The sequence below is a fragment of the Vitis riparia genome, chromosome 4, assembly GCF_004353265.1.
Source record: "Vitis riparia cultivar Riparia Gloire de Montpellier isolate 1030 chromosome 4, EGFV_Vit.rip_1.0, whole genome shotgun sequence".
In the NCBI taxonomy this organism is placed as follows: domain Eukaryota; kingdom Viridiplantae; phylum Streptophyta; class Magnoliopsida; order Vitales; family Vitaceae; genus Vitis; species Vitis riparia.
In genome coordinates this window covers 6715581-6743102 of record NC_048434.1, presented here as the reverse complement: position 1 = coordinate 6743102, position 27522 = coordinate 6715581, and the positions used below count along the sequence as shown (strand labels likewise).

General features: G+C 29.8%; 1 protein-coding gene across 2 annotated transcripts; it reads right to left on the bottom strand.

The window, feature by feature from the left end:
• Nucleotides 1–428: 428 nt before the first annotated feature.
• On the bottom strand, nucleotides 429–3460 carry LOC117913450 (heparanase-like protein 3). 2 transcript variants are annotated; one of them, XM_034828433.1, is made up of 10 exons: nucleotides 3224–3460; nucleotides 3006–3042; nucleotides 2719–2902; nucleotides 2429–2577; nucleotides 1898–2128; nucleotides 1578–1767; nucleotides 1361–1486; nucleotides 1187–1286; nucleotides 845–1105; nucleotides 680–761 (listed from the first exon to the last, which is right to left on the bottom strand). In XM_034828433.1, exons 1-10 carry the CDS (start codon nucleotides 3422–3424, stop codon nucleotides 759–761), a joined length of 1482 nt encoding a protein of 493 aa, XP_034684324.1. In that variant the 5' UTR covers nucleotides 3425–3460; the 3' UTR covers nucleotides 680–758. The 2 variants fall into 2 exon arrangements, with proteins under 2 accessions (XP_034684323.1, XP_034684324.1); XM_034828432.1 differs by having other exon boundaries at nucleotides 429–1105.
• Nucleotides 3461–27522: the final 24062 nt, after the last annotated feature.

Genomic DNA, 27522 nt, shown 5'->3' with positions numbered 1-27522 from the left:
CTTCCTTAAAACTTCATAACTCTCAAACCTTTCAAGAATTTGTCTTGAAAGTCCTTCCAATAGAAAAGATAGCAATGCATTGATTTGCCAACCTCAATACAAGGTTAAGGTGATATACTAAGGAATGTAAGATGCTATATTATAGACTTGAAAAAATAAATAATGATCGATATAAGATCTTTGGAGTAAATACATCCGAATCAAATAAAATTGTACCTTTTTATATTTACAAAGTTTAAGGAGATTGAATAGATAGTTTTTCCATGTATATCTAAAGTTCGTTGTATTGATTGATTTTATAATATGCTTAATTGAATTAATTGATAACTAAGAAAATACAAATAAATGTTAAAAATTAGGATAAGAAAATCAAAATAAATTTTTTAAAATTAGGATACATATATTTGGATTACTTATTCACCCTTAATTTCTAGACAATTATGCGGACGATGGACAAGCTTTCAAATATTTAATAAAGAGGAAAGTGATGAACATAATAATACAAAAGGACATGGCTTGGATTCCATTTTGACATCATGCCATGTCACATGAGAAGCAACATCATAGCCTGATTGAATCATCTCATAGAATAAACATCATGGCCTCTATACCCCTTCATTCATTATCTTTATGTAGACTTTGACATGTTTCAAGCATGTCTTCATCTTCAGAAAAATATGCAAATAATTGGCTGTAGTACTCCAAATAGTAGTAGCTCAATCAACAAACCAAATTTATCCATTTCCATTTGGGTACTCCTACTACAGGCAGGGTAATTGACATGAGGGAAGCGAGCAAACACAACAGAGAAAGGAGCAACAGTTATAGGATCCAACGAGCTTACACTTATAGGTTCCAAGGGAGGGATACTGCCCGATGAATTTACAGTCAGAACTTTCCCGTTTAGAAGCAGTGTTTGGCTGTGTAAATTCCCATCTTTGGCTGTCAAATGATATTCTTCTCTTGTGCTTGAAAAATTTGATCTTTGAGTTTGGTTATTACGTTGTAAAGTCGAAGTCCTGTTGTTACCATCATTTTCAGTTGAAACTTGGACTCGAAGTGTAGTGTTACCGTCTAGGTTGATCAATAGCAATGTGATTCCTGGCTGCAGTGATGAAAACCAGATGAATTAACGCTGAAGAGTATTTATCTTCTGCTGATGAATTTGAATGTAGATTTTACTTACGGATTGTTTGGAACAGTGAGCGTAAGCGCGTATTTTCTTTGTACCATTGAAGCTGGTTGATAGAACATTTCTTCCCATTAAACGGTGCCAAAGAAGAGCGCTGCAAGAGGATAACATCAACAAGAATATGTTTGTGATACTATGTTTAGTCTTAATTTAGAATTAAAAAGTAACCTGTAATAATCAGGATTTGGGACAAAGGTTGTAGTGTTGAGTAGGCCATAGTTTCCTCCAATCAAGGTTTGCCTACAATATGTCTTTGTACCATAAGATGATGCCATTCCAAGCTGATCCAGGTACCTGTTTGGTTAGTGAGAAAACTAGATCAATGTTGAAAAGGAAGTATCCAAAAGTCAGAACTTTCCATCTCAAAACATCAGTACTAACTTACCAGAAACTGAAAGCAAATGCATTAGTGACAAGATTATGGCCACTGTTGTAAGCCCCTCCAGCTTCACCAACCCAAGCAGTTGCTGAAGTTGCAGAATTCTGTAGAATGCTTTGGAGGTCTTGGAATGGTTTGGAACCACCATCAAGATAGGATGGATCAAGAATTTTATCAATAAGGTGATCATCAACCCCTATATACCAGAAATGGAAAAAAGGTTAACCCTCATTCTCAGGATAGAAGCTGCTGCACAGTATGAATATAAGCGCTCTAGACTTACAGTGAAAAATTGTGTAACGAGATGACAAGAACTGACAACATACCTGGACCGAGATTATATATGTGATGGGTAACTACTTGAAGAGATTTGAGTGTTTTATCTATGAATTCTGTGTACCAACTTGCATCAAAGAACCCTCCTGGCCCAATGACCAGTGGCTTAGCTTCATAACTTGCATAAATCTTTTGCACCATGCTTTGGAGAGTGTTTATGTCAGATGCATATTGATCTGCTGGAACTCCTGCTCCAACTCCATTTCCAGTCAGCTCATTTCCTGAGATGAAACAAGAAGTTTCAGAACCCAAAACTCTATTTAAGAAACTGGAGGAAAATTTTATAAACCATAGTATTCTAGACCAAACTCCATTGTCTTCTCGTTCGCCTTTCCTTTGTTTTTTTTCATTTTTTTTTGCTTTTTAAGTGAATATCAAAAGTTCTAGTTCATCTATTGTCTTGATTATTTCAAGCAGTTTTGTTATTCAAGTGTTTTGTAAAAGAAATAGGTACTGCCTTTCTCAGAAATTAAGTGAAAATCTTTGTTATCTGTTGTGAACGACAATATAAGAGCTCTTACCTAGTTCCCAACCATGAATGGTGTAGCCCTTGTTGACAGTATACTGAATAAGGGATTCTGCATCACTGGAATTCCAAGCTCCTGTAGCCAAACCATCCAAGCCTATACTCCTCCCACTTAGTGCATTCAATCCAAAAATCACGACAGCCCTATATTTATCAAACTTGGTGAGAATAGTGTGTTGTTATGTTTCATTTATAAACAGAAACTTGTTCAGAGAAGGAAAGAAATGCATTCGATAAGACATTGCTTTTTGTTTGGACTGCGGACATATGGTGGGAAAATTTTACCCAGCGTCTCTGAAGAACTGGTTTAACTCATCCCATCGCGACATAGGTAAGCAACCTTCTGAGAAACCAAACATTTCAGAGCTATTTTTAACAAACTGAGCACAGGGTTGTTGGTCACCGGTTCTTTGGTATATTACTTTATCCTGTAAGGTGCCACCCATCCTAATTTTTAAGGAAGAAAAAGCTGCAATACATATCATCCAGTTAAGAGTTGTAACTTGAGCCACTAAAAGATACAAATTAAGCAATTTGAAGGGTTAATGAGTTCTATGGAAAATCTTGGTCACCTTTGATGGCATTGAACAAAATTTTGTTGGTAAGGTCCTACAAAAAGAAATTCATCAATTAGAAAAATGAAAAAATAGTCCCCTAGCTACCAGGTTATGGATCAATCATGCTTTCTACGTAACTCTGGTATTGTTTGAATTTCTTTTCGACCTAATCAGTAGCATACCAAGTAGTTAAAAAAAAGCGGTCGAATGAAAATGGAAGTAGCTTAACTTACCAGATTGAGAAGAGAAGCTCTACCCCAACTGCAAGTTCCATAGTCACATTTAGCAGGAGGCCACCAATCCAAAGTGGCGCATACAAAATCATCATCTGTGCTTCCAATTGCAACTCTTCCATTAATAAAAACTCTGCCTTCTTCAACATTTCCAGATCCTCCACTTCTCTGCGAAGCCACTGGGATTGAGCTCTGACTCATCAAGCACACCCATAAACAGAACCCTACAAGAGTCAACACACAACCCATATCTCATCCACAATGTCTTTTTTTATTTTTATTTTTATTTTTTGTAGAAGTCATGTTCATCTCACACTCTTGTAGAGACCCATCTCATTTTTGTAAGAATAAAATAAAGTTTAACAGTTTTTTAAACATAATTTCTGATTTCTATCTGATAACAAATGTGTTAATCAGAACCTACTTACCTAGATGATAAAGCTCCAGTTATGTCATTACCAGTTATTGCATATCTCCTAAGTTTTGTCGTTGCCATTTGAGGCCAGTCAGAATCAATTTAGGATTTGCAATGTCAAAGAAAGCTTATGGGGTTTAAGACCAGCATAATTGTTGATTTTTTAAAGGTGCAATTATGTCGGAAGTTATGTTTAAGATTTGCAATTATGCCATTACCGGTTATAGGATTTACAATTATGTTTAAGACCAACATAAATGTTGATTTTTTAAAGGTGCAATTAAGCTATAACTGAATATGGTCGGAAGAAACAAAATTGATGATTTTTTTTTTTTTTCATTTTTTAAGACCAAAAAAAAAAAAAAAAAAAATTATAAGATCATCTTCATTTCCACTTCCAAACAGTTTAGAATTTACACTATTTTGCTTATTTATTTATTTATTTGTTAATGTCTTGGAGTAGGCCAAATCCATGTCCTGAAAAATAAAATAAAATAATCTAAGATGCATCTTTGGATCGGAGGAAAGTGACAGATAATCAAGAAAATGTCAACTTTCATAATCTAATATAATGTTGAATTCAACATCAACGAAACATGAAAAGCTTCACCATATCAACCCTTCCCCAGTAGCTCCTCGATCCGGCTACGTTTGTTAATTTGGCTCATTAATGGCTTAGTCCCCTCACTAAGAAGACATGTGCTACCAAACTACTAGGTTTCTTCTGTTTGACTTCAATATAGATTGGAACAGCGCTTATTCTTCCATTTTTCTATTGGAAAAGAACTTACACTCTTATTAGAAAAATGGGTCATGTTGAAAATATTAATCCAACTTAAAATTAAATTAGAAGAACTTTAGGAATTTGAGAAGTGTTAAGAGTTGTTATTTATCTAGACTTCTTATGTTATTTACAAGTCTTAGTTAATTATGAATTTGAGTTATATTTCAAATATGATAAGTTATTATAAATATATGTTGGGTATTAATTAGTTGATTAATGACTTGAATGAGACAAAATATTTTTTAGTAAAATTATTATCAATATATAACCAAAGAATGTGCATTCTTTTACATGGTGTGAGAGCTAGAAGATCATGGAAGAGCTAGAAAACATAGTGATTATCATATTTGTAATTCCATTCATAGCTTAGGGGCAAAAAAATTGGTCAATGAAACAACTAATCGAGATTCTTGGATATCTCAGAAATCTTGTTGTACTCACAAACTTCGTAAAGTCCTACAAAATTAGTAAAATAATAGGGAAAATAATGAAAATATTTTTTTTAAAAATTAAATAATTGTGGGGAAAAATCTCAATGTTGATATTATTTACAAATGAATATTCTTCCCTTTGATTCTTTTGCTTTGATCACAATCCAACAAACGATGATGAAAATGTTTTCTTTGTCTTTAAAGTCAATCAAAGACCAAGAATGACTTTGTCAAAAGGAGAGGAACACGTGATTAGTTCTTCTGCAATTTCTCGAATTTGTAGGTAGATTTTGTGAAGTCTTTTATTTTTATTTTTTGTGAAACTTTTTTTTTTCTTGTGCAGAGTCATTTTGTCAATCGATCTTCTTCATTAAAGGAAGTCACCATTATTTATAGGCGAAATTAAAGAATTAAATTTGGAATCCCTAAAGATTTAATTACTTAATTCAAAAAATTTGGTTCCTTGATTTTAGCAACTCTTCTCATTTATTAAGGAAATTTGCCAATAAGAGAATATTTATTTATTTTAATTCTTTTTAACTTCAATTGAAAAATTTGTTTCCTTAAGAAATTCACTAACCAAAGAATATTTATTTTTAATTCTCTTTTGACTTTAATTGAAAGATTTGATTTTATTTTCAGGACTAAATTTTATAGTCTTTCAAAATTCACCATGACCAATCACTTGTGGAGCCCAAATTTTGTTGAATTAGGAAGCCACAATTTTTGAATACCAATTTAGTGATAATTTAATTCACTAAAAATTTTGATGTCTACAAATGCCCCCACTTCAAGACACATCATGTACATGCCTTATTATGTGTACGATGTGGGTCTTAAAGTTAGCCTTCTATGAAAAGTCTTGTTTCATTTTTCTTTTTGGAGCATGGAGTATGGAGTTGCATGGTACATTGACCCCTAAAGACACTTGGAGCATAGAGCTATGGAGGTGCATAAAGCATTGATATGTGGCTGCTATATATATATATATACAAACACACACACACACACGAGTTTATTTTATTTTATTTTATTTTTTTCAAGTTTCAAACTTTTTGTTTTTTTTTTCTTTTTGACTCTTTTTTTTTTCAAGGTAGAAAAAGGCTCACTGTTCCTAAATGTGTTGATCTTCATTGTTTGAAGAGATGAATTTTCTTTCAACACTTAAGATGAATTTTTAACAAACTTAAATATCTATAAAAGAAAATTCTGAATACTTAAAATTTGACCCTGATATGATCAAGTTATGACCTTGATGCAGAGTGATGTTGCATTTTTGGCACTTAACTACTAAAGTCTTCACCCATGCAAATTGGCTTGACTTGGATATATGGTGATGTCCAAATTTTAACACTTAATTAAAATTGAAACTACACTTAGCACCTATATAGAGAAACCATAACCTTGACACTATGTGGTGTTGTACTTTCAACACTTGATGCGGTTTAAGTGCTAAAGTCTTCACTCATGCTAATTGACTTGACTTGGATGCATATATAGTGACATTCAAACTTTAACATTTAATTAAAATTGAAATTACACTTAACACTTAAGTAGACAAGTTATAACCTTGATGTTATGCGGTGTTGTACTTTTGACACTTGGTACAACCTAAGTGCTAAGGTTCTCACTCATGTGAATTGGCTTGACTTGGGTGCATAACGATGTTCAAACTTTAATATTTAATTAAAATTGGAACTATACTTAACACCTATGTAGACAAGTCATAACCTTGATGTTATGTGGTATTGTACTTTCAACACTTGCATAAGTGCTAAGGTCTCCATTCATGCAAATTGGCTTGACTTAGGTGCATAGTGATGTTCAAACTTTGACATTTAATTAAAATTAGAACTACACTCAACACTTATATAGACAAGTCATACATTGATGCTATGTGGTATTGTACTTTCAGCATTCAATATGATTTAATGCTAAAGTCCTTACTCATATGAATGAGCTTAGCTTGGATGCATAGTGGTATCCAACTTCGCAATACTTGATTAAATTTTAGAACCATATTTAACACCCATGTATTTCCTTTCATATTTATCTGTTTGATTTTAGAATGGTGTTCATCAAGCATTTCAAGGGAAATATTGTGACTACTCTTGAGGAGGATAGTGAAGACTTTGATGAGGGAACTACTATGCTAGCACATAAATCATTTTTCGACCCCCAAACCCTGTTACTACTAGTGATAAATGATCTATTACACATCTCTTTTTGGTCCTGAGTAGTCACTTGCGAGATTAAAAATATTAGTAATACAAAATTCAACAAAGTAAAACTTGTTTATGACATCCAATTATTAAATTCTTCTCACCTAACTACCATTGAAATTTATGATTAATTCAAAATTTTGAGCTCTCATATATGTGATGAAAATGTAGAATATGAAGGTTCCTTATAGAAGGATATTGAGAATAGGTAAAGGAGGTGTTAGGTTGACATGATGGATTTCTTAAGAGATGCAAGCTTTATGAAGCTATCTTTGCATTCTTATTCAACTACGACTGTCTCGCTTATGTTATAAAAGCTTTCCGTGAACGTTTGTGTCTTTATACTAACACTTTACATACTTCCATTGGAGAGGTTTCTCGTTTCTTTTAGGATTTATATTGAAACGTTGGGCTACCCATTATTGGATTTTTTTATGATGAGGAGGTATCGAGTACAAAAACGCTATTTAATGACATAGAAAAGTCCTTACTCCTACCAAGTTATTAACACTTGTTCCTTGCATATTATTGGAATTGCTTTGAGACAAAGGAAGAGTCTTTGGTTAAGAGATTTGAAAGCCTTTGCCATTAGGAAACCCTTGGGATGTGAGGTAGTCCATGTATGGAGGTGATGACCACTTTACATGGATGTACCCTGTCTCTTTGGAGGCATGTAAGAGGTTGTGTACTATTGAAGGGTATGATTGCTTATGTTAGGGACCCTTTTTGGTTTGCCCTATTCTTTTTAGAGCCACCTTGACCTTGTAGGTTGAGCTTATATCCTTTTATTAGGAATTATATCCCTAAATGTGGGTGTATTTGAGAGCCCTTTGGTGCTGCTTTAGTGCTAAAGTCCTCACTCATATGAATTAGCTTGTTTTGGATGCATGGTGATGTCAAAACTTTATCATTTAATTAAAATTGGAACTATAGTTAACATTTATGTAGATAAGTTATAACCTTGATGCTACATGGTGTTGTACTATCAACACTTGATGTGGCTTAAGTGTTAAAGTTCCTTTTGATGCGAATTGGCTTCATTTGGGTGCATACTAATGTTCAAACTTTAACATTTAATTAAAATTGGAACTACACATAACACCTATATAGATAAGTCATAACCTTGACATTTCGCAGTGTTGCACTTTCGACACTTGATGCGACTTAAATGCTAAATTTCTTCCTCATACGTACTAGCTTGATTGGGATGCATAGTGATATTCAAACTTTAATATTTAATAAAATTAGAACTACAGTTAATGCTTATGTAGACAAGTCATAACCTTGACACTACACAGTGTTGTATTTTCAACACTTGATGCGACTTAAGTGTTAAAGTCCTCACTCATGAGAATTGACTTGACTTGAGTGCATAGTAATGTTCAAACTTTGACATTTAATTAAAATTGGAACTACACTTAACACCTATGTAGACAAGTCATAACCTTGATGCTACGCGGTGTTGTACTTTCAACACTTAAAGTGGCTTAATGCTAAAGTCCCCCACTCATACGAATGGGCTTCACTTGAATACATAGTGGTATCCAATTTCTCAACACTTAATTAAATTTATAACCATATTTAACACCCATGTATTCCTTTTCATATTTACTTTTTATTTTTATTTTTAGAATGGTGTTCTTCAAGTGTTTCAAGGAAAATACCGTGATTATTCTTAAGAAGTATAGTGAAGACTTTGAGAAGGGAACTACTTTGCTAGTGTAGAAATCACTTATTAGCCCCTAAACCTTGTTGATTCAAGTGATAGAAGTCCGTTACATATCTCTTCTTAGTTTGGAGTAGCATCTTGTGAGCTTACAAATATTAGTAATTCAAAATTCAACAAAGTAAAACTTGTTTCTAACTTCTTGCTGTTGAATTCTTCTTACCCAACTACCATTGAAACTCATGATGAATTATAATTGTTGAGTTTTGGCATACGTGATGGAAATATGGAATGAGGAGGTTCTCTCAAGGTGGTTAGGGAATCTTTTCTTTATTGAAGGATATTGGGAATGGGTAGAGGAGGTGTTGGATTGACATGATGGATTTCTTAAGAGACGCAAGCTTTATAAAGTTATCTTTGCATCCTTATTCAGTTGCGCCTATCACACTTCCATTATAAAAGTTTTCTGTGAGTGTTGGTATCCTAATATTAACATCTTACATACTTCCATTGCAGAGGTTTCCATCTCCCTTTGGGATTTATATCCATTGCTAGACTACCCATTACTGAATCTTTTTACGACAAGGTATTACCAAGTACAGAAGAGCTATCTAATGATACAAAAAGTCCTTACTTTCACCAAGTTGTCTACACTTGTTCCATGTATAAGATCAAATTTGCTCTAAAACAAAGGGGAAGTATTCGGTTAAAATCACCTTATAGGTGTCATTTTGATATAAAGGCTTCATAAAATATGCAAAGCCCCTGAATATATTGTACAAGGAACAACACATAGAGGCCCAAAAAGACTTATAATCCTTCTAGAGATATTAATCCCGTTGCACCCCGTACTTAGTTAGAGATGAAGGTATTCAGTGACCTTAGTATGGCTGAGGGAGCTATTAGAGAGACTTATTTGGCTGTTTAACTTGCATGCTAGTTATGCAAGTTTGTTCTTTTTGGGAAGGGTGTTACTTTGATTTGCCTTAAAATCTTCAAGGTAGCTAGTAAAATGACTCAAGACCAGTTGTTTAGCCTTGCTATTTTGGTATTAACAAGCATTTACAATGGCTTGAATGAAATTGTTTGTTCTTTGAAGCATGAGGTTAATGCCTCCATTTTCCCCTTTATATGGATGGTTAGATGAATATTTTGATACCTATTTCATTTCTCTATATTGGGACCACTCCCTGTGGATGATTCATTATGTTGGTGAGTTTTCTACTAAGTGTTTCGAAGATTTGCAATCACAGGGTTGGATAATGTCTTGCAACCACGTAATGTTAAACTATCTAGCACTACCTTGAAATGAGTGTGTGAACTTAGTTGATGATGAATCTATTACTGCTATGAAAGTTTCTTATCTCATAAGTTTCGCTCTAGTTATTCATCTTTGCAATATGACAAACACCGGGTAATGCAAGTGTATTATCCTTATCGATTTTTTCGACAATTTGGGTGTCCTCAAGATGTTCCTGAAGGTTTGCTAGAGGTTTTTTTTTTTTGCTCTGGAGCTTTGGAGGAGGTGTATCGACATTGGGAGTCTTGCACCAAGCTTGGTACCCACTCAAGAGTCACTATACTAAATTGCCATAACCTTAGAGAGTTTTCAATCACCAAAGATTATGCAAATTGGTGGTTTAGAGTGTGGAACTCTTAGAAGGAAACTCTCACTATTTGTATAGAGAATCTTCTTGGTTCCATTCAACAAATAGCCTTAAAGTCTTTAAAGAGTAGAACATACAAGATTGGGTTAAATGTCCTTACAAAGAGGAGTGGGGCAACGCTGAGGAAGAGTTATGATAATATACTCGATGACTTAGTAGTTTCTTCAAATCATTCAATGGGTGACCATTGAGCTAATTCCTTCACACACTTGGAGCATGATGGAATTATACTTAGTAATGGTAATGGTTATTGCTACCAAGCTTTTGAGCAAGATGACAATGCAAATATCCCTAACATATCAACTAATAACTCTAAAGATACAACTAAATGTCACTTTAAACGTTAAAATACTAGACCCAACCCTATGTACTATGAGGAGGCTAACTATCATTTGCCTTTAGGCTTGCTTAATCGGTTGAACTCCATGTTTCATTATGAGTTGATGCACTGCAACTTTTAGATTAAGACCTAGCATTTTGTTGCATACCCATGCAAAGCCATCTTTATATTTGAGTAACAATTCAAGATAAATTCTCTTTAGAAGGACTTAAAAGCATACTAACATAGATTGGCCTTGGGTATTCATATATAACCAAGTTGAGTTTTTTCACTCATTTTTAATAGCTTGCCTCCTATTGTCCTCAAATGCTTGAGGAGCTTTCTCTGGTTCACCTTCTGAAGATTTTGAATTAGACTCGAATTTTACCATAACATGGTAGCTAACATATGTCGAACTTTCCTTAACATCATTTGAGCATCCCTCCTCTAACTTCTTAATGACTATAATGGTATGTCGTTTTACTTTTTATTGAATCATTAGTACAGATTTCCCAAGTTAAGTGGCACTTCATCCATGATAGGATTAAACTCCTTGTTTCTATATCTTCTTTTAGTTTGATACATCGCTTCTTTCTTGTGATGTTGTGGCCATGACTTTTGGGGTAGAGACCCAATCATTGTTGTGTTGATATTGATGGAATATGTGTTAAATTGTTTTTCACTAGGTTAAAATTGCTTAACCTAGTGAATGCTAAAGCTCGGGTAGTTGGAGTGCCAATTCGATCAAACACTGAAGTTCAAGAAGGAGAGTTGGACCCATTACTCTCTTCAATGTTTTCCACGGTGATTTGTTATGTACTTGCCTTAGTTCTTTTAGTCTTAGCTAAAATCTTGATAGCTTAGAAGTTACAAACCCTAGACTTGTGGGGGATTTGATTGTATACCCTTGTTGCCTTAATTTTTATTTTTATTTTTTATTTTTATAGTTTTGTTAAGACCATGATATCTTTTCACTTGCAGTCTTAAGGCTAAGTTCTCGTAGTTGTGATGATGAAGTGAAGTCATAAGGGCCTTGGCTAATAACTTGTAAGCCTTAGGGTCAAACCCCACATATGTTCTTTTGTTAAGAAAAAACCCTTACGTTGTTTGATCTCCTGAGGGTTTGACGGATTTTTGTATCTCATCCCTAGAGAAAAGTGGCAATTTTAGAAGAAGAATGATTTATCTTATTTCAAGACCTGAAAATCCCCATTGTCTAACCTTAATTTGAGGTTATACTTCACTTTTGTCTTCTATAAAAGTTGATTGATCCTCATTTTGTCAAAATCTTTGAACATACCTAAAAATTGCGGGAGTTGTAGCATTTTTCAAGTCTGATGCTGATCCTTTTAAGGATTTTCTCTTTTACTTCGATTCGAGTCATCAATGGTGTAAAATTTCTCCTACTAATGTTGGCTCACATTGTTTTTTTTTTTTTTTTTTAAGTTTAGCTTTTCCGGTGGAAGGAATTATTGTAGGGGGAACTTCTTACATAGCATCATCTTCTATGTTTGATTAAAATCCCAATTATTTGTGAGATTCATTTACATTCAAGTTACAATTTTAAAATTTGTTTTTAAATTGATAATATTTATGATATAACGTTAATTAATTTTTTTATGTATATATGTCTACTTAATAATAATAATTTTTGTTTTATCAATTGTTTGCAGGAGTTTTCTAAATTCTAAAAATTATATGTTAATATATTAGATTAGGTTAGTAATTTTGTTCAATTATTACATTGAGTCTAATATATCATATTTTTAAGGGTATTACCTATTATAATTGATGTATATATATATACATTTGATGTATTAAAGTATGAGAAATGACTTATACATGTTCTCCTTCAACCTCTCCATATCTACTATCCAAAACTTTAACCATATTTCTATTTTTTTTCCATTCTTTTATTTTTTGTTCATTTCCTTCCCTTCCCCTATATCTTCTCCTTTTTTTTTTTTTTTTTTTTTGAGTATTGAACAAAAAGAAAAGAGAATGAAAGAAAGAAAAAGTAGAATGTGACGCCAAGGAAGAAAAGGAAAATGAAAATGGAGAAGAAATATGGTTAAGGTTTTGGATGGTAGATGTGGAGAGATTGATTAAAAAGGTATTTTGGTCATTTCACATATAAATTTTGTTTTACTTTTTTTTTTTTAAATAAATGGATGTATAAGAAAAGATTGGATGCATTTAATAATTCTCAAATGTTAAAAAACTTTCACATTTTCTTTCTTAAATAAAAATAAAAGTAAAAGAGCAAATTTTCCATCTTTTATCAGTGTCCAAAACCTATTCCTTCTTTTTTTTCTTATGGAAAAAGAGATAGAGAGAGCTGTGGCAAATTAATTTTTGCCTTTTTATTTAATTGAAAAAAATAGCCACAATGGCAGTGCACACTATTTTTCTTTTATTTCTTCAATTTTTTATTTTTATTTTTTTGTTTCCTTAGAAAAAAAGAAAAGAAAAGGAAAGGTTGAAATAAGAAGACAAAGAGGAAGATAAGCAAAGGAAGGATTTTAGGTGGGACATTTAACATTCGTCTTTTGAGTAAGGTATATAGTCATCCTATTTTCGTTATTTATTATTGCTCAATCAAATTACTTCTTTCATAAAAATTAAGAAATTATTTGTAGGGACAATTGTGTTTTGGACCTAGTTAGGCCCAAAAATTAAGTTTTGGTCCATATAAGTTGACCATTTAAGTCCAAGACTTAGAGGAAGTGTGAAAATTGAGAAGAAGGATGTGAATTTTTTATCTTTTCAAAAATGATCTTTATTGACTATGAAAAAAAAGAGAATAGAAAAACATTAATTTAAATTTTATTCCTTTTGTAAACCTCAATAAAATTTAATTTAATTTATTGATTTGGAAAAAATACACCATTTTCCAAAGAAATAAAAATAAATTATTATTATTATTATTATTTAAAAATCAAACATCTTGGAAAATATATATATTTAAAATTATGTATGAAAAAAATAACTAAAAATATGTGAAAATTATTTTTTTAAAATGACATATTTTTAGAATATATTTTTTTAAAAAAATTAGTTTTCTAAAAATAATAAATTTTCATAATAATTATTAAAAAAAAATTTAAGATTAAAAAGTTTGTCAAACATTGTGGTAGAAAATACTCAAAATAGTTTTGAAGGGTATATTAATCTCTTCACATTTTATATCATTCCCATCAATTATGCAACTTTTATGGACCAAGTCTTAATTTTAAAGCCCAACTGAGTCCAAAACACAATTGTCCCTTATTTATATATGACAATTAAGATACCTTACTCAATCAAATATAATTATTTATTAAGGAATGAATCATATCATTTCTGCAATCTTAATGAACCCTACCAAAACATCTTTTATCCATTATTTTAGATCATACCATTGAAGGCGAATTGATTAAAGATTTTTCGGGATGTTCTTTATTAGTAACAAATTCTGATTTTTTTACCTTACTTATCAAGATTATACTCTTGCTTTATAAGCAGGGCAAATGACCAGCCTTTCTCCACTCTTGGGAAGAGGGAAAATAATTTCTATGGCTTCTACCGTGTTCTTTGTGGGTCTAATTTTCTTCCTTAGTCTGGTTGGCAAAGGTGAAATCTCATCTACAAATGCTTTTAAATATACAACTTGCAAATGCATGGGTATTGTCTATTGATATAACTTGTGTTAACATTAATTTTCTTTAATTTTTATTGTTTGAAATTACAGGAGTTGGCCAACAATGTACGTTGAACAGCATTTCGTATATCCAATCACTGACAGGATCAGTTATACAAGGGAAAGCCGAGTGGGAAATTAAAATTATAAACAACTGCACATGCACCCAATCCAACTTGAAATTGAAATGTGATGGGTTTCAGTCAGTGGAGAGGGTAGACCCGAAGGCCATGGTCAAAACTGGTGATGTCTGTCTCATCAAAAATGGCTTGCCATTTCCTGGTTTTTCTTCATTCAGCTTTGTATATGCTTGGACCCAGACATACCCATTCAGACTTCTTTCTTCCGAAATTACTTGTCCTTAATGGAAGCTGTTAGTTTTAAGCAAGTATTACATCAATAAAATCTGATATTATGTTATGAGATATGGTCAAATCCACAATATCAACTCCCTTTATGGCAATGATATATCCATTCAGCATGTGATCTCACTTTCATTTTATAATACTTTCATAATTTTTTTTTTAAAATATTTGGAAAATTTGATACTTTACAAAAGTAATTGTAGAATGTAATTTGTGCAATGTATATTACCATATTATAATATTATTTTTTTAAAGGATAGTTTTGGAGGTTATGATGACTATGGTTTAAATTTTGATTAAGTTTGTAAGTCATTAAGTTGATTTATCAAACTCATTTTTAATTTTAAATTATTTTATCAAATATATTTAATATGCTTTATAACTTGGATTAAGTCATTGAATTGATTTATCAAACAAATTATTTTTTATTTAAAAATACTATGTGTGATCAAAATCCCAATTATTTGTGAGTTTCATTAAAATTTCTATTTTACATTTTACTTTTAAATTAATAATGAGTATGATATAAAAATTAATTTAGGTTATGTTTGGTTTTTGAAATATATTTAAGGAAAATGATTTTCTTATATTTGGTTTTATTATGCAAAATATGAAAAAAAAAGTCAAATAAAATTAAAATTAGTTAAGAATTTAGAAATATTTGGTTAAAAGAGATGAAATAGTTTTCAAATTGTAATATAATATTTCTCATGTTTTTTTTTTTGGAAAAAAACAAATTTTTGACATATATAGTTTATCATTTTAAATATTTACATTTAGGTTTTCAAACAAAATGTTATTTTTACAAGAAAATAACAAGGATAATTTTCTCAAAATGAAGAAAAAAAGGGACAAAATGTTAAATTTCAAAATTTGAGTTTTCACTTACCATTTTAATCAAATAACCCAAGAATTTACATATTTTTAAATTATTTAATTTTTATATAGAAGAGTTAAATAAATGAAATGAGAATAATTTTCCTTAAACTATAAGAGCATCTGCATATGTTGATAGTACATGTTTTAGCTTATTTTATTTTGAGGAAAAAAAAATAAATTTGTACATGATTGTACATGCAGTCGATCCAACTTGAAATTGGAATGTGATGGGTTTGAGAGGGTGGAGAATGTAGACCCAAAGGCCATGACCAATACTGGTGGTGTATGTCTCATAAAAAATGGCTTGCCATTTCTTGCTTTGTCTCCATTCAGCTTTGTCTAAGCTTGGGATAATTCATTCCCATTCAAGCTTCTCTCTTCCCAACTTACATGTCCTTGATAGAAAATGTTAGTTTTAAGCCAAGTATTTCATATGGGTTATGGTCACACCCACATCATCGATTCCCTTTTGGCAATGACTTAAGTAAATTCTTAAATTTTAAGTCCTCTTCAAAAGATATTTCCTATTTTAATACTTGTAATAAAGTTGTGCCTTAATAACTGCTATACAATTGTTACCAATTATTTGTGAGTTTCATTTACATTAAAGTTATTATTTAATTTTTTTAAAAGTTAATTACAATTATGATATAAAATTAATTATTATTATTTTTTTAATGCATACACATGCACTTAATAATAGTTTTCATTTATAACTTTTTTGGAAGAGTTTTCTAAATTCTAAAAGTAATGTGTTGATATATTAGATTAAATTGATGATTTTGTTTCATTATTACCTCGAGCTCCTTTAAAATCAATTCATATTTTAGGTATGTATGGAGCTTCATAAATGAATCATATATGACAATTTGTTGTGGTAGCAAATAGAGCATTTCCTGAGTGTCTTAATTTGATGGCAATTGCAGCGACATGAATATGTTGGATGGTCAATTGCTAAAAAATTTATAAAAGAGAGCAAAAAATCCATGCATGCCTAGACTTTTAGCAATACACCTTTCTCCAATTATCATGCAACGATATTCACCTATTCATAAAAGTCTTTATTCCCACTGGCAAAATTAGTTATACTAATAAAAAAAATTCACTAAGAAAATGTCGACTTATTTTCAAAATATTAAAAGAATGTATTAATAATTGTAGGCCGTGTAGCAAGCTTTCTTTTCTCATTTTTTTTCTTTCTACATTGGAGTTAAGTAGATTAAAGGAAAAAGAAAAAGAAAAAGAAAATCTTCGTGCCTATTAAAAGTAAACTCTATGAAATTAATGAAATCCAAATTCCATGAAATTACACTATTTATTTTAAGAAAGTGAAAACTTTAAAAGTCTTCCATGTAATGTTTTGTTTGGTTTGGAAGATTTTTTCTAATTTTCATTTTTAAAAATAGGTTTTATTTTATACTTTTTTTTTCTTGAAAGTTTTTATTTATTAAAATAAGTAAAATTTGTCTTTAAAAATTGAAATTTGTAAAATCTTACTTGATTTTGAGTTTTATGAAATGGTGAAAAAAATAATAGAAATTTTTATAATACATAGGATATGACATGGCATGAGATATGTTATTATATATGGTAATATAACATTTTCCCATTTTTGAGCTCAATTTCTAGAAAATTAAGATAGAAAAATACCACCATAACATGTTTTTGACTCACTCATTTCCATTTTCTTTCAAATTAAAATAGGAAATAGTCTAAACATACCTTATTTTTTATCAATGTCCTCAATTACAACTTGCCAATTTAAGCATAAATATCCCTCCATTCCAATCATTGCTTAAAATAATAATAATTATTTTTCAGAAAATTTGAGAAATGGATTATGGATTTAATGGGGTTCAACATTTGTAGATTTTCTTTTCCTTTAAAAAGAAATATAAATATAGTTAAATATTTTGTCCATGTTTATCTAAACTTCTCTTTTAAGTAGCCAAATAGACAACCATTTTTCTTGTCGGAGGAGACGAAGAAGAATATCCAGCAAGTCTGTTTAATTTAATGGCTCCTACCATGAAATTCGTCTGCCTAATTTTCTTCCTTAGTCTGATTGGCAAAGGTGAAATCTCGCCTGCAAATGATTTTAAATATTATATTTTTTTTTTCCCTAAGAAATTGTTTTGTTAATTTTATAAAACATAGAAAACAATTTGAACTCAATTTAATTTCAAAAACATAGAAAACATGAGTAATTATTTCCACTGCTTATATTATTGATTGTCCAAATGATAGGCATGTGCCAATGTCCAAGCAACAATGTGGAGATAAATCAAGGTCCAACGGGGAATAAGGTAGAAGGAAAACCAGAGTGGAAGGTGACATTATCCACTAACTGCAGTTGTTCTCAAACAGATGTGCATTTAGCTTGTGCTGGATTTCAGACTGTAGAAGATCTGCCCTCTTACATCATCACCCACGAGGGTGACACTTGTTCCTTGCACCAACCTGTTCACGATTATAAACCAGTTAGCTTTATATATGCTTGGGATACTTCTTTCGGTTTCAAGCTCATTTCCTCCACTGTTGCATGTTCTTAAGCTAGGGTTTGAGCGGCTCTAACATTTTCAGTAAGCTCTACTTTTGGAAAAGTTTAGCGGCTATATTTTACTGTTTTTGTACTTGGGTTATCTGAGAAATAGTAAGAGCTTCTAGTATGTTTCTGGTCCATGCCCTGCTGTTTTGAGATTGTGAGTTGAGTGTTTCTTATTGTATTTTGGCAAAAAAAAAAAAAAAAAAAAAAAAAAAAAAAAAAAAAAAAGAGAGGAAGGAGAAGGCCTTTTTAACTGTTGTGAAAATAAAGTTGGTTTTATTTATTTATTTCAATCATTACAAATTCATCTATGAGTGGAAGTAAATATCCAAAAAAGGGAAAAAAAAAAGAAAAAGGAAAATCCAATTAAGATGTAGGGTAACCATTTTCCAAATATGCAGAGTTTGACATTATGATTTACAAAACTAAAGGGAGAATTACTATGGGCTAGATGTGATAATTACTGAGAAGTTTCACTTATCTCAAAAATATATAAAAGACAATTTTACTCTTAAATATGTTTTCTATATTATCTATGAATAAATTAGAGATTATCAATAATGTGAGATCTACGCATTGATGATAAGTACAGTTAACCCATAGTATGTATCTTATGTTCTAAAAAAATTGTTTTTCACTTTTAAACAATCAACGAGCCATTTAACAAAGTTTTACTTATAAAAGTTAAGAATGAAAATAACTTTATTATTTACTTGAATGGATTTCATAAAAATAACTAATAAATTGTGCATTAGTAATATAGTTTATTATTTTGTATTAATCATAAATTATTTTATATTATCACATCAATATGGTATATTAAATAAATTTGTCATTTTTTTTACTCCTTTAATTACGTGGGGTTGAATAAAAATGAAAAAGTGAAAAAGAAAAGGAATATATATATATATATATATATATATATATAAAATAAGAAATTGTACAATGAGTATGATAATAAGTTGAGTCAAATAATAATAAATTTAAATTTAATATTAAAAATTATAAGGTACAAATAAATAACGAAAAGATAAAATCTATGAGAAAAAAATTTATTTTTTAGAGATAGTTTAATAATTTGACTACAGGAGGAAACATTGACAAAGATTTCCCTCACTCGGCCTATAATGAAAATAAGAGAAATAAAATATGTTAATAGTAAAGTAAAAAAAAAAAATTATATTTAACTCAATTTAATACTTAATCCACCCTCACCCCCAAACCTAACAAAAATAAGAGAAATAAAATGTGTTAATAACAAAGTCCAAATATATATATATAATTCAAGTTAATACTTAATCCCAAGTTTGAGTATAAATTTTAAATCATGAGTTAATTTAATAGAATATTCATATCACAAGGTTTCTTAGAAAGGTATTATAAATTGGCTTGCTTCATATGGTTTTTAATAAATTTTATATGAGATTTTAGACTTAGATAATGAGAAAATTTTAAAATAATACATATGTTACTCACATAAATTCCATATATTAATAATAATGGTCAAAATAAATTTAATATCAATGATTATAATAAATAGTAATGAGTAAATTTATTTGATATTAGTGATTATAATACTAATAAGATGTTACAATTTTAAAATAACTTAATAAGTAATTTTTTTAACCTTATCATTATCAACTAATAAAAATGGGATAGAAGTAAAATAAAATTGGGAAAAAAAGGGTCATTAAATTCATTTATTTATTTTTTTATTTTATAAATCATAATAAATATAATAGCAATTTTTTTTTTTAGAAAGTCATTAAAATCATTCATTTTCATTACTTTGTAAGTCACAAAAGACCATATCAATTTAATAGATATCTCACATTTTTCTTTATAACCAACCAACATACAAAATCATTTTTTCATATGAAATAATAAATAATTAAAAAAATGACATACATCCAAAGAAAAATAAATAAATAATTAGGATAAGTATCAATTCAATATTTCAATAGTTAGAATAAGAGTAAAAGTTAAATGGGTTTGTGATACTAAATAAATGGCTGTTACACAAATAGTAGTGTAGATGGAAGGGTTTTCCGGTATTAAATAAATGGATGTTACACAAATAAATTTGATATTAATAATTGTAATAAATAATAAGAGGAAGTTACATTTGAATAATAAAAATAATTTAGAAACTTATAAAATTGAGGAAAGAGAAAAATAAATGATATAATAGGGGTGTTTTAGGAAGGAAAAAAGTGTAAAACATATTGTATTTTTATAGATAGTATAGATGTAAGTATAGTTTTCTCTTGCATTATGACCCATTTTGGTAGATTTTGATTAGAACTAACAATTTTGGTACAATCTTATTAGTTCAAGCTTATTTAAAGTTTATCCTGATGGTAACCAATAAATAGATTATCATTGTATCAAATTTTTATTAGAGGTTTCAAAAATCACAAAGTAAGGCTAACTGTAAGGCAATACTATAGAACATTAGAATAAGACATAGTGGAATATCTTGTATTGAACTAATTAAAAGATTTCTTGAGGATAGGGTTATTTCTTGAAAAGAAATTTTTTTGATTGTATATGGAAAATTTGAGGGGAAAAACCAATTATTATCAACGTTTTGGGTGAAAGGGTACAAGGTTGATGAAGAACTTAAAATCCTTTTCAAAACGTCTTTAGTGTAAATCAGGTTAACTTAAAAGGAATTTAGTGTCAATTACTTGGTGCTTTCTTTTGGTTACAAAATATTTAAGTTATGTTTGGTTCATGTAAAATTTAAGGGAAAATGATAAGGAAAAAAAATAGATAAGAAAAATAGAATAAAAGAAAAAGTGAAGGAAAATAAAAACTAGATTCAAAATCAATAAATTATTTCTAAATATTTTTTCAAACCAATTTCACTTATTTTTCTCCATTATATAAAAATTAAATAATTTTAAAATATACAAAATTTTAATTAATTTTAATTATATTTGATTTTCTTTTATATTTTCTATAATGAAACTAAACATTACAAAACTATTTTTTTTAGCATTTTTTCTTTCCTAAAACCAAACATAGCCATAATTTTTAAAAATTTAATTTCCATTTTATTTAGTTTCTAAATGTACAACTAATTTACCATTAAAGTTTTTTTGAAGGGTTGACAATTGATTGATCGTGATATGTTCTAAAGGTACAAATCATAAAATTATTTTCAGACAATGGAAATAAATATTGGATGTTCTTTAGTAAAACTTTGAAACTTTTCCTTAAAAAAATAATATATATATTAAAATATTTTAATTTGTCATATTTATCTAAAAACAAACTTGGTAGGGTTGGTCAAACCTTTAATGATCATGTCATTCCTTGTGTTAACACTAAGTTTATTTCCTAGAAAGTTCAAGAAAAATTAAAAAAAAAAATATAAATATAAATATAGTAAAACTTTATTAGTAAAACTTTGAAACTTCCCTAAAAAAATATTAATATGAATATATATAAATATAGAAAAATATTTTAACTTGCCATATTTATCTAAAAACTTCTCTATAACTAGCCAAAAAAAACAGCCATTTTTCTAATCTCCAGATAGCAAACAGAATATCCAGTGACTTCGTTTGTTACAATGGTTTCTACCGTCAACTTTGTCTGTCTAATTTTCTTCCTTACTGTAATGGGGAAAGGTAAAATCTCATCTCCATATGATTTCACACACTACTTTTGAAATATGTATCACTTTGACATATTTTTTTGTTTTGTTTTTAGATTTTCAAACACAGAAAACAGTTTGTTTGTTTCTGGTGCTGTTTCTGTTTTAGTGTTTTTAATTTTTAAAACACAGAAAACCGCTAATTACATCGGGTGCTTATATGGTCGGTCATTGAAATGATAGGTATGCTGTGCATCCGGCTGTGTCCAGACAACAGAGTGAGTGTAAAGAATAGTGCAACAGGGCATACTGTAGAAGGGAAACCAGAGTGGAAGTTGGCATTAACCACTGATTGCCCTTGTTCTCAAATGGATTTGAAGTTAAGTTGTGCTGGATTTGAACCTATACAAGGGCCCGACCTTAGCATCTTCAACAAGTATGCTGATATTTGTTCCGTAACCATTTCTGTTGACGCATTTTCACCAATTACTCTCACGTATGTCGCGGATACCATGTATGATTTCCACCTCATTTCCTCTAAGAGTGCATGTTAATCTTAATCTAGAGTTTTAACAACTCCCAAGACTTTCTGTCTTCAGCTATATTTTAAGCAAAGTTTATTGTAACTCCAAAAAATAATAAGAGCTTCTGAATATGTTTCTAGTCCCCGTGTGATCTTGTTGTATGATTATGATGAGTTACAATGTTTTCTTATAGGCTATGTTTGGTTCCTAGGAAAATGTGAGGGAAAGAAAATAGAGAGAAAAAGTAGAAGGAAATAAAAAATGAAGAAAAATAAAAAATGGATTTAAAGTTAATACATTATTTTTATATATTGTTTCAAACTTTTTTCGCAGATTTAATTTTTCCATATATAGATTAAATAATTTAAAAATATATAAATTTATTAATAATTTTAATTATATTTAACTTTCTTTCAAATATGAAAAAATAGTTTTCCTTATCATTTTTTTTCTTTCCCTAATACTTTTTGAGATTTTGGTTTGGTTTGTTTGCTATAGATCTGATTGATATTTTAAAAGTTATGAAAAATGGAATTATTTTGAGTTTAAAAAGAAGTCATTACAATAATCCAATTAAGAAGGATGTATTTTGATTCCCTTAGTATAAGAAATGATATATAACATCTTAATTTTTATTTAACAAGTAAATATTATTTTCTTAATCTTATTATTTATCTAAAATAAAACTCTTAACAAATGGTGTTTTTTTTTTTAAAATTAAAATTATTTTAAATTACGTGAAAAGATATTATTGTAATTTTTTTACCAAACATTTAAATGAAAATAAATAATCATTCCAACCTTATATTCCTATATGCATCCAAACACAATAATTGAAATCATCAAATTCATTCCTATTCAAGAAGAAATGAAATAGGAACAAAAATAAAATATTGAGAAAACCAAAAAACATAAGATTGAATGGATTGACACATACAAAATAATAAGTTACAATTTTTGCTTTCAGCCTTTTGGGTCAAAGGGTACAATTTATTGTTACCTTCGCTGTGCTTTCTTTTGGCCACAAAATAATTGATTTCAAAGATTCTTAATTTCCATTTTATTATCTCAAACCTTATATGTGATATATTATACTTAAGGTAATTGAATATGGTTTTTGAATTGTAAACTTTTGTTAAGGGTGATGTTTGTTTGTTTGGTTTATTTTGTTTTTTGTTTTAACTTAAATTAAATAGAACTTAAAGCTAAATAGTGCTTAATAATGTTAAGTATTAAATTGTTTTTTGTTTTAATGTTTTATTTTTATTAAGTATTAAAAAGTAAAAAAAAAAACCAATATATTACTTTTAGTATTAAAAAAAAATCAAATATTTTGATATTTTATATTCAGTTAAAAAAAATTAAGAATTAAGTAATAAGTCAAAATGTGAAAAAACAAACAATTTGAAATGTGAAATCAAATTCGTTTAAGCAAAAAGCTTAAAAAAAAAAAAACGTCACCTAAATGTTGAACTAATTCATCATTCAAGTTTCATAAGGGGTGACAATTGAGTCATGTTATGTGTAAAAGATAAAAGTCATACAATTAATCAACATAAAACTATTTCTAATATTAATCATCTAGATTTTCTTCACACAAACACATCTCCTTTGTTATATATGTAATAAGCCATTTAATTAATTGGTTGAATTGAGGTTTGTTTTTACATTAAATAAAAAATCAAACTGATATGAATAAGCCATTTACGTGAATATTACTCAAGCACAATGATGACACACTCGATATATATAATTTGACTTATTTAACTTAGTAAAGACTTTAAATTTATATGAATTATAAATTAAATAATTTATCAAAATATTCTAAATTAATGTACTTTATTAATAAGACTATTTTTAAAAAATTATGACCCAATTTGGAAGATTTTGATTAGAACTTACAATTTTGGCACTCTCTTGTTAGTTCATGATTATTTAAAGTTATATCCTCTTAATAATAAAATAAATACATTATCATTGGATCAAATTTTTTTAGAGGTTTCACAAGTCACAAAGTAACACTTAAAGGTTGATTATGATGGAGTGGAGGAGTTTGTAGTTTAGGGTGTAGATACAAGGAGTGAAGAAATATTGGATGTTTTGAGAACTCAATAGTTGTATCTGAATTTTGTCTTCTATAATATTATGCATGGTATAGTGGAATGATTCTCTCTCATTCATGAGATTATACTAATAATAAAAATTGGTATTAGACTCTTGGTTGAAAAAGTAAAGAGAACATAACACAAAAGATAATGATAAAAGAAATTTTAATTGAATGTGGAGTCAATTGTCCTTTGTCATCTTTCATTCTTTCCCTTAATATATTCCCTCAAGTTTAAGAGGGAATGAATATGGACGTTTAACTTACCTCAAAACATGGTGAAGACATCCTTTAACAAAAACTTGATAAAAATATTAAATTCTTCTTAAAAAAATAATAATTATAACATGTAGGAACTGTGAAGCACTCTTCCCCTCAAATTGAAAATTGTCTCCTCAACCATCCTAACCATGATTGTATCATTGTCCAAATAAAAATTTGTGCATACTCTAGGAACATTTTCGCTTCTCCTTTTTGATTGTGAGATAGCTTATATCCTTAAAGAGCTAATATGAATCGGCTAAAAGAACATATATAGTAAGTGCAAAAAATAAAAAAAAATAAAAAATTCATACCTTTATCTTAAGCCATATGCGGAATGACAAACTTTGTCGTGGTCTGGCTTTTGTTTCCAACAAGATTGTGCGATATATTTTTAAAGTCTCTTAAATATTCTTTAAGAGATCATGACCCTTTCTTCTTTAAGTCATCAACATATTTTTCAGATTTTTTTTCTTTGTTCATTGTTACTCAGAACAATTACTCTTTAAGAGAATTTTATACCTCATATACCGTATCAACACCAAAGATCATGCTAAAAATATCTTCTTTGATGGTTCCAAGTACTCGTGAAATAACATATTTGTCATTGTGGATCCATAACTGATATTGCAAGATAGGACTTTTGTTTTCTTCATCATCCTTAATTTTTTTCAGCTGATTTTTTTCCACCTAAGAGATAGTGGAAAACATGGATGCCATGAGCTAAGGGGATGATTTGATTGCACCATAGTATAAAATATGTGGTATTAGCTTGATTGAAATCAAAATAGAACACAAATGAAAGGGTTAGTTATCAAAGGTTTTTTTTTTTCTTATTCATTTATTTATTTTTGAAGAGGAAGACATGGCTTGTTAGGGCAAGTCAACCCTTTTAGGTAAAATCTCATCTCCAAATGTTTTTAAACACTACTTTTGAAATGTTAGAGCAATAACCAGATATAGCTTGTTTTATTTGTATCTATCTTATTGTTGTAACTATCATCCTTTAATCATGTAAGTAGTTAGCTGATTTTTTGTTATTTCAAACTCTGTAATTCAGCTATATAAAGCTGCTCTTGTATTCATTATTAACACATTAATATAATACAAACATTCATTCTCATATTATCTTTACATGGTATCAGAGCCCCTATTCTAATTTTCTGATCAATCATGACTTCTTCTCAAATGATCCTTTCAAATTCAATATCTTCTTCTGCTCATCATACATTCTCTGTCAAGCTTACTCCAAGGAATTATCTTGCTTGGAAAACTCAATTTAATCATCTTCTTAATTACCAAAATCTGACTGGGTTTGTTGATGGTTCAACTGTTGCTCCATCGAAAACAATTAAAGATTCTTCTACTCCTCCTACTGAGATTCCAAATCCAGAATATGAAACATGGTATAAAAAGGATCAGATGCTTCATTCTTGGATCCTTTCTTCTCTTTCAGAAGAGATATTTCCTTATGTTATTGGGTTATCTTCATCTTATGAAGTATGACAGGCTCTCTCTCAAGATTTTGGTTCAGTTTCTCAAAACTGACAGCTACAATTGCACATTGAACTCCAAGAATTGAAGAAAAACGATATCTCTGTCTTAGCATATTTGCAACGTGCTAAAGCTCTAGCTGATGAGCTAAATGCGGCAGGTTGTCCTCTTGCCCCAATAGAATTCAATGCAATAATTTATCGCAATATTGGCAGTGACTATCATGCCATTATCACTGCCTTAAATCTTCGTTCTGAACCAGTGTCATTTCATGAACTTCATGGTCAACTTATTGCTCATGAAATTTTACTTAAAAGCTCTACTGATCTTCCTCAAGAAAACATGGTGACTTGTCAGTCTAATTCTGCTCCATTGCTTCTCACTCCATCTCAGAATAATAATCACAAGAAATCTTCGAATTGGAATGGAAATCGACCCCGTGGTCCTTGCCAAATTTGTGGCAATAGAAAACATACCGCTGATCGTTGTCATCGTCGATATTCTCGTTACAACTCTCACAACCAAAATGCAACTCCTCATGCTAATTACTCTTCGACTGGTCATTCTCAAAATAATTGTGTAAGTTCTCAAGTTCCTGTTGCCAACTACACTCATGGAGGTTCCACTATGCCATGGTATCTTGACACAACAGCGAACTATCACATCACCCCTGATTTAGCCAATCTCAGCATTGCTCATGACTATAACGGACATGACCAGCTCCATGTTGGTAATGGACAAGGTTTGCAAATAACTCATACTGGTATCACATCTCTTCCTTCATCTTCTGGTTCTCTCTCTTTAAAAAATGTTCTCTGTGAATGAAGCATTTGATCCTTTTTATACCATGTTTCATATTCTGGATTTGGAATCTCAGCAGGAAGAGTAGAAGAATCTTTAATTATTTTCGATGGAGCAACAGTTGAACCGGCCATCAACAAACCCAGTCAGATTTTGGTAATTAAGAAGATGATTGAATTGAGTTTTCCAAGCAAGATAATTTCTTGGAGTAAGCTTGATAGAGAAGGTATGATGAGCAGAAGAAGAGATTGAATTTGAAGGGATCATTTGAGAAGAAGTCATGATTGATCAGAAAATTAGAATGAGGGCTTTGATACCATGTAAAGATAATATGAGAATAAATGTTTGTATTATATTGTCGTGTTAATAATGAATACAAGAGCAACTTTATATAGCTGAATTACAGAGTTTGAAATAACATAAAATCAGCTAACTACTTACATGATTAAAGGATGATAGTTGCAACAATAAGATATATACAAATAAAACAAACTATATCTGGGGAGGGGAATACCAAAAACTAAACACCTATTTTAAAC